Here is an 8824-nt window from a genome sequence, read left to right on the forward strand (position 1 = left end):
TGTTCAACTTCTCAGCATCAGCATGTTGAGACTCCCCAGCCTGCTATTATTGCTCCACAAAAGCAGCTAGAATCACCATGAAACAAAAAATAAGGATGTTGAAACGAAATCATACCTAAGTACATGCATTTTGTAGCATCTTCGGTCCCTCATTCTAACCTTTCCTTGTGTTGCTTGGTTGTCAATATCAATATGTTTGACAAATATGAAGAACTGCTCGGGTGTGTAAAAGAGCTGATTAGTCACACACATGCACTTATCTCTCCTCTCTGGTATACATTTCTGTTGTGATGAGGACATGTAATTGTCCTTTAGCAAACTGATTAGCCTTGCTGTAGGCTCTCGGTGTTGTATACGAGGTACAGATGGGCGACAAATGAAAGGAAAACCAACAAGGTGCATCTTAGCATTGACACTAAAAGTCTATGAACTCTACTGGAGGAGAGCACCATTGTCCCAAAAGACATGACCTCATTTGGTGTTTTGATGATGATGATGATGATGATGGTGGAGACGCTGTCTAACACGCCACTCCAAAATCTCCCATAGGTGTTACACTGGCTTGAAATCCGGTGACTGCAAAGGGCATAGCATATCATTTACATCATTTTCATTCTCATCAGACCGTTCATTTACTCCTGGTGCACTGTCATCCTGAAGGAGACCACTCACATCAGTTTCCTTTAATTTGTCACCTGTCAGTATATGAGCCTTTGAACATAAACCACATTAATGAACTGTGTAGCAACGAAGGTCTCAGAAGGCCTTCGAAAATTTACTGAACACTTGTTTCCTTCTGTTTGGCAGCGCTTTTGTTCTGCTGCTTGACAATGGTCCAACCCCCTCAGCTTACCACAGCTACATTGTGAATCAAGGCCTGTTTGTTGTGATAGTCTTTTATTCTTAGGTTTTGTTTTTCAGTTGGTATTTCACTGCAACACCAGATCCAGTTTATGTCTTTGTCGCCTAATCACATGCCAGCGGTTGCAGTTGGATTTATGTGTACAGTAGAGAGGCTGTGTTCTGAAAAATGCCACAGTATTTGAGAGCTCTTCATCTTTTCATTTATTAACTGGTGGCTGACCTGAGAGCTGGGACAAGTCTCACATACTGTAGTGAGTCAGGGCTTTCTCTTTCCTATTTTAACAAGGGAAAGTCTTCACAGTGTGCGTATCCTTCCTACCTTCAGAAAATCTGGAAATAAAAGAACCTATCCTTCCCTAGAACAAGGTGCTTTATATAACATTGTGGCAAATATGGTCTGTAAATGGAAGTGAATGTTTCTTCACAGGGTGCAGTTATTTTGCTTTATACTTAGCCATCCGTCTTCTCTCTCTCTTCTTCTAGGTTCAACTACAGATCAACACACCATCTCACCACAAATGGCTTCTATGAGTTTCTCAACTGGTTTGATGAAAGGGCCTGGTACCCCTTGGGCAGGATTGTTGGTGGCACAGTAAGTTTTTCCACAGCAACATGCAGCCAAGTTCATTTTTACATGTTGGTCCTTTTGTTCCCCCTATTGCTCATCATCTCTAGGGTGACATTAGAGGAATACTGATTTGGTTGAACACAATGTTCTTACAAGGTCTAGCAAAATAAATGATTAAAATGAGATGCCCATAAAGCTTTAAGTTTGCATATGCTGCCAAGAGCACACTGAGAAGTGTGCTTCAACCCTCTTGAAGCCTCCTGGTGTATGTGTGGGGCAGGCACTGCCTGGGGACTTAATAGTTCTGCAGGAGGATTTGAAACCTCACATGGGTGTTAACAGAGCCTATATGGAAGAGTAGAGAGTGAGTGGTGGGTTGCACTTCAGAGTGTGGAGGAGCAGTGCAGCTTTCTGTCTGGCTGTGGATACTTTTTAATCTCTTCAACCATTACTGGAGGGCTAATGGAGTCTGCCCATATATGTTTTATTTTCTTGGCAATAGCGTAGGAACTAGTCCCACTGGGTGTCTTGCAGGAAAGTACCGGGGGAATATGAGCTGCTCTGGCAACTTGTTGTCAGAATGAGAGCTGTGCATGTATTCACAGCAGTAAGATGAAGCTGTTTTCAGAAGACACTGGGCTCCACCAAGGTTTTGCCCTGATGATTTTAGAATCTAAAGGCACAGCTGGTGTTTGCTGTTCGGTCACATCAGGATGGCGCCGCTCTTTTTGCTTATGGTGTGTGGCTTAAGTAAACCTTGACCCCCTCACTCAAATTATAGAGTGGTTAGGATAAGTCACTGAGGCTATGCTACTGTCTGTGGCCCAAGTGAAGGAAGGAGTACAAGTTGGGATGGCTTTCACTAATATTTTGTCAAATCTCCAGTTCTGACTTTGTTCAGAAATCTTTCATATGTTGTATTGAATCTGTTTGTTTAAGTAGTTGCTCCTCACTGGGGGGGGGCATGCTGCACCTCCAGAAGTCAGGTAAAAACAACAGTGTAAATAATACAAATTCAGCTTGATCATTAAGGGGATATCAATGAAATAAATATCAGTTAAATAAATCACTGACATTTTGCATACACTGTGCATTTATACTGTGGTAGGCTGAGCACTTGTTATCAAAAATGCAGGTTTTTACCCTTATAAAATATTTAATAATATATCACATTTGTATACACTAGCAGTCTTTCTTTCTCTATTGTAGTACACACAGAGAGGCAAAAGACCGTAACAGAATATTGATGATTCAGTAAGGGATTTGCTTGACCACAGAGCTTAAGGAAACCAGGTACTTTACCAAGCTGGACCCAGATCTAAAATGTGGACCTGTTGTCAGAACCCACCCCTAAGTACAACCTTGTTCATTAGTGAGGGTACGGAGCCAGAGGTTGAACTACAGACAGAACAAAGCCTGAAGGCAAAGCTTGATCTCTGACCTGTGAACACGAGCTCTGGGTAGTGACCAGCAGTGTGAGATGGTGATTCAAGTTGCTTTAATGAGTTTTCTACTTAATCTTCCTTGGCTCACACTTAGGGGTAGGGTGAGGAGCTCATACACTCTTGGAGAATAATTACAACTCTTTGGGTTAAAAGGAGCCAGCTGGGACAGTTTGGCATTCTGATCAGGAAACCTCCTGCACACCTAGTCGAGACTTGTGTACTTGAGAAAACACCCAAGGCAGCCCCAGAACATGCTGGAGGGATTACACATGCTGAAGGCCCTGCTCCTGCTTTGGGGTCCCCCAGGAGGTGCAGGCTGGGAAAAGAAAGTGAAGTATCTTGGCATTGTGACGCTGACCCAGTTAAACAGTTAAACAGTTTTTGTTTTTATAAAAAGGATGGATGAAAGCCATTTTGTTTGTCATCCATATTAGGAATTAGTTGGAAGTTATCGAAGTCTTCAGTCTCCCTTTTATATGTGAGGATAATCCAACCAACCTTAACCCTAACCTGGCTGGAATCAGCCCATCAGTAAGTACAGTCTTGCACCAAACTGTGCTTGAAGTCTTATACATTACCTTTGGCTGCCATGTCCCAGACCCAGAAAGGCAACGACACTGTGTACAGTGTACACATGTGACCAGAAAATGAGCATGGAAAAGAATCAGATATTTTATTATCTGGTGTTAATATTCATATGCACGTGAGGATTACTTATAAATATTTATATGTAGTTAGTATTTATGTCCTCATCATTAGTTAAAACAAGAAAATGGGAAATGGATCTTCAGTCATCGGTGCCCTCACTGCTGAGTGTGTATGGTGATGGTTTGGGATGATGTTTTGGTCAGGCAAGGCAGTGCAGGGATGCCATAGAGCCTTCTAAGCCTCCGCTGGGCAGCATGGATTTAACTCACAATTCAGTAGTAACACTGAGCTGTTAGGGTTGCAAAGTTCTGGGAAATTTCAAAGTTGGGAGCTTTTTATGGGAGTTAACGTGCATTAATGGGAATAAACTGGGAAATTAGCAAAACTGCTGATTAGCCTATAAGAGGGAACTTGAATGTAGTTGAAAAAAAAGAAGATCTTTCAGCATAATCTTGGTTAAAATGATCAGATTTAATGCAAATTCGGTTTAGTTTTTGCCCTGTGCATTTCTCAGTCACATGCACACAGCACACTACTTACTTGCAGGGCTACTGAGGTCACGCCCTCTGCATGCACTGCACAGTCCTCAGGCACAAGTAAAGTTAATTTCTAGAATCCTGCACACTACTACAGGACTGCTAATGCCACACTGGCTTTCATTTTACATTTGGGGGGGAATCATAGGGAATATGTTTATTTTATTCAACATTCATGCTTTTTTGTTGCTGAATGACAGAATACATTCAGGTTCTACTCAGAAATAAATCTTAGTCAAAAATGTCATTTTTAAAATTTGCATGGCTTTGTCTGCATGTGTATTTATGATTGAACTAAATGTTTGTGTATATGATACAGTTTGTATATAAATGACCCAAAATTTTGAATTAATTACCTTTAATCCCCATGGAAAGCTTCTAACTTGGAGTATTTCCAGAATTCCCAAACTGAAATTCCCATGGAAAGTTTCTGGAACTTTACCAGAAATCTTCCACCCCTTTGCAGCCCTAGCTGTTGCCGTGACAGATTCCCCCTCAGCTGCCATGGTCCTCCCTCTTTACCAGCAGTAACAGTTGTTTTGAAACACTCACCCTTTTCTGTGAAATATACAATGTGCCAATTTCATGCAATTTATCTCCCACTTACCCACCTCCCCTCCTCTCTGCAGCCTCTCTCCCAAACCCATCTTCTCAGCCCTCCATCCTGTGATCTGTGAGGCCTGTCGGTATAAAACACCCTTGGCCTGTCTATCTCCCTCTTGTCTTTAACAGCATAACCTGCCTTTGTTTCTCTCAACCAAGCTTCATAGACCCACAAGGGCTGCACTCTGAGCTGTAACTGCATTAGCTAATGATGCATCAGAACTATAATCCAGGTCCTCAGTGCCACATAAATGTGTAAATGTCTCCCAACATATTTTTATTACTGGATCCAGCTGAGAGGCTGAAATGGAGCCTGACCCTTGGTGTGTGTTTGTGTGTATTAGGACTCTTCTTCTTCTCACTCTTTGTTTTACTCTTTGCTTGTTCTCTCTTTTTGCGTCATGTAAATTCAGTCCCACAAAATGAGAGAGTTGGGGAGTTTGTGTGGACAGTTGAGACAGCAAGGCATGTTAATACCATGTATCACTATCACATGCTGTAGCATTGACGCACCAAGCAGATGGTGTAGGGTAGGAGCTGTAGCCATACTACATATTGATGTGATTGAATATAGTATTCACAACAGCAAGCGAGACCCAAGGAATTGGAATCTGAAACTCATCTATCAGCATTCATCTGTCGTGAGCAATTACCATCAGCTACTGGTAATTGCAGTTGACAAGCCTGGCTTGTGATAATGGATGTGCTGGTTCTATTACACTACATGGATATTTGGGTTAGGTCTTGTACCCACAGGATGGAAGCTGAAGCTCATTATTAGACTGGTATTCAGAATTGGAAGGTGTACAGTTTTAATTTTCATGACATTTGTCAGATTCCTTGTCTGCACAACATAGTCTTCTGCATACAAAATAAGCTCCCACTTTATATTACATTTTATAAATGTACAAGGCAAGCTGTTAACAGCTGTAGAGTAATGTACACACGGTTCATTTAAAGCAGGCGACAGTAAGTTGATCTTTAATTCGGTATCACAGCTCTGGGTCAGTATAATGTATAACATCCTCTCCAACAGAACTGTTTTTTTTTCTGTAGATTGTTTCTCATTATGAATATTTGTTAACTACTATAAGGTCTAGCATTTATTTTAGATTGAGATTTAACTTTGTTCCACTTAGTAAAGACGGAAGAGTAACTTTGGTCTCAAACTGTTTTATTGTGGAGGGAAATAAACTGTTTTAATAGCACAGCTAGTTTGAGAAACGTGCAGTAAATCAATCACATACCTTTACAACAAAAACACATTAAAGAGGAGAAGTCTGTGTGAGGCCTAGCCAATGTGATTTTTGAGGACCTTGTCATGCAAGTGATAAGCTGAGCAATTACAAAGAGGGATTTCTGTGGGTATAATTTGCGGTGCCGTTTTCCTGGTCAAGGAATGACTTGGGCTGTCTCTTAGCAATTATAAAGCAATTATGGAGGTCATGTTGTTCTTGCAACATGAGTTTTTATTTTGAACAACACTTCCACACCAGTGCCACAAGACAAGTTACCGTGCACCTTTTTTATGTGACATTTAAAACTGCCTGATTCTAGATACCAGAGGGCAGTGCTGTTCTTATTGGTATCAAGTAACGTACAGTGTTCTGGACCCACTGTGTATCTTTACCGATAACAGATGTTTATTCCTGACTGAGTAGTGTTTGCTACTGGGAAGCTTCCATGTGTGAATGTGGACAGGACTTTAAGGAAAAAGAGAGGCCTCTCAGAGAACCTACCCTGAATAAATAAAGGTAAATAAATAAATAAAACCATACACCATGAACAGGGATTTGAGGCTCTGAGTCTAAGTATTTAGAAAATGACTAATGCATTGCAGTTCTGGACTTTTCCTAGGTTTTTCATGGGATTAACAAGTTTTATTCTTTGAGAGGCTTGGTCTGCTGTAACCCACAGTAGAAGATGTTTAGTACCAGATGTCAAGTCATTTTCTGTTGTAAAGTTAACAGACCTTTGAATAGCAGCTTGGTGGATCATTCTTTTGGGCATACTAAATGCAAATGTCTCCCTATAATATGCAAAATGGAGCAGGATACAGGAATAGATGCACAGAGGAGACCTGCTGCAGAGGTCTGACCAGCTGGCACAGTGGTCGAACTAGGCTTTTACCCAGTTTATCTTTATATTGAGAGGCTTGGGGTGGGACATGTTAGTGCCTTGCTCAGGGGCATCATGAGGGTATTTGCTGGAGTAACAAAAATGCACTCATTGATTTACTTGTGCAGGCTAATTGTCAAAATCCCACTTGTTTGCATGACTGAACTAGGTAATTTTCTAAGCACAGACATGCTTCTGGGAAGAAGGGCATTTAGTTGACTCCCACACTGCATTTGAAATCATAAACTGAATGTGTAAGAGCTCTTATTTGCATCCAGCCTGAGCTTTTAAAACATGCAGGGGTGTAGACAAGTGCTGGGTTCACCTCAAATTGTTGCAGTCTTTTCCAGAACCCAAAAAACAGTCAGAATCCGTCGCCGTGGTTTAGAAAACTGTTGGTTTCACCTGTCTTGCCATTTCCCCAGTGTCAATCTCCTATCTCATGCTGAGAGGTGGTCTGTGACACCTCCAGCTTTCATTTAACCTTTTACCCACCTGGTTTAATACACCCCTTTTCTCCTTTCAGGCTCTAGCTCACTTTTCTCCCTCTTCCTCTCCAACCTCTCTACCTCTCATCATCATCTTCTCTCTACTGTGTGTCTGCTTTTCTCTGTCTTGCTGTCATTTTATCACCTCCACTCTTCTCCTTACCCCCCCTTTTTTTTCAGTTTCACGGTCAGACAGATGCTCGTGACAGTCTTCATTAATTGTGTATGATAGCGTTAAGTCTTGAAGCACTCAGATGGGTCACAGCATTTGGAAGCCATACAAGCCCTTATCAGTTAAGTTGAGCGCCTTTCTGCCTGGGCCGGTCCAGCCACCCTCTCCCTTTTTATTTCCCTTTCACTCCCACCCACCCTTCATTCCCCAGAGGACGACTGTCGGTTGCTCTTTCTCTTGAGCTATACAGATAAGGAAGGAAGGCTTCTTTAATGTGATGGTCCATAACAAAGTGCTGTCAAGCCGATAAAACTACTCTTTGTTGCCATAAGGGCAGTGACTCAAGTGCATTTGTGCTAACAGCTTTTGTCAGTTCTAGTTGGTTTATATATATATATATATGAGATTTTTATCCATCAAGCCAAAACACAAAGCAGAATATACTTTCCTACGGGGAACAATTTCACTCATCTTTAACGTTTTGGCGACCTGGGCTCTACCGCAGGGGTCAAAGTAGCTAATAAGTACATGTGTAGTTTTGTAAATGGTGGAATATCTCTCCATTAGAGTCCAGTCCTCAGAGCCAAGAGGCAAGACCTGTTTGATTTTCATTGAAGTAGAATGGTTGATGAAGTTTAGGTCTCCTGGGCTCTGGCTAATTAGAGACGTGAAGACCTCAGTTTATTAGCAGCTGGGCAAAGTGTTTGTACCACAGCTATGGTGAACACACACATCAGGGACATCATTCACACGTTAAACAGAGCTGTGCTTTTTCTTAAGCTTGCATACTCCACACGGCCCTAATTAGACCTGCTCTCATGTCTAGATGAGTCGGGGCCATGATGCCTTGCTTACTCAGGAGTTAGCTGCAACTGAGTGGAGGGTATAATTAATTAAAAGTTTGTATTGAACACTGCTCATCACAGCAATACATTCATCCTTAACACAGTTATCTCAGTCTACCAAGACAAAGCGTACAGCCATTCTAGCTGCAGTGCTAGGGCTAAATGCCAATATCAACATGCTAACTTGCTAATAAATGACAACACATGTTTATTTATTTCAGTCTACACTAGAAGCAGTGGAACAACCAACTAAATACAGACAGATCTACATCGCTATCATGTCTGATAACTCAACTTTTTTCCCCTCTTCCTACCTTTCATGGTCCCTTACTTTCACTGCTCGTCTGACATTCAATCTCTCCTCCTTTTATATTGCTCTTCCTCTCACAACCTCTCTCTTCCATGCTCACTCAGGTATACCCGGGCTTGATGGTGACTGCAGGGCTCATCCACTATGTGCTCAACCTGCTTCACATCACGGTCCACATCAGGGATGTGTGCGTGTTTCTGGCACCGGTGTTCAGCGGTCTGACCGCC

The 8824-nt window shown here is 41.9% G+C and overlaps 1 protein-coding gene across 1 annotated transcript in view; it reads left to right on the plus strand.

The window, feature by feature from the left end:
• LOC109958792 (dolichyl-diphosphooligosaccharide--protein glycosyltransferase subunit STT3B-like) overlaps window positions 1–8824 on the plus strand; it is a 71513-nt gene that overhangs the window by 28618 nt on the left and 34071 nt on the right. Inside the window, 2 exon segments of the mRNA XM_020597701.1 lie at window positions 1348–1456; window positions 8702–8822. Coding sequence (XP_020453357.1) covers window positions 1348–1456; window positions 8702–8822 — 230 coding nt within the window.

Source organism: Monopterus albus, unplaced genomic scaffold, assembly GCF_001952655.1.
Source record: "Monopterus albus unplaced genomic scaffold, M_albus_1.0 scaffold34.1, whole genome shotgun sequence".
Classification (NCBI taxonomy): Eukaryota; Metazoa; Chordata; class Actinopteri; order Synbranchiformes; family Synbranchidae; genus Monopterus; species Monopterus albus.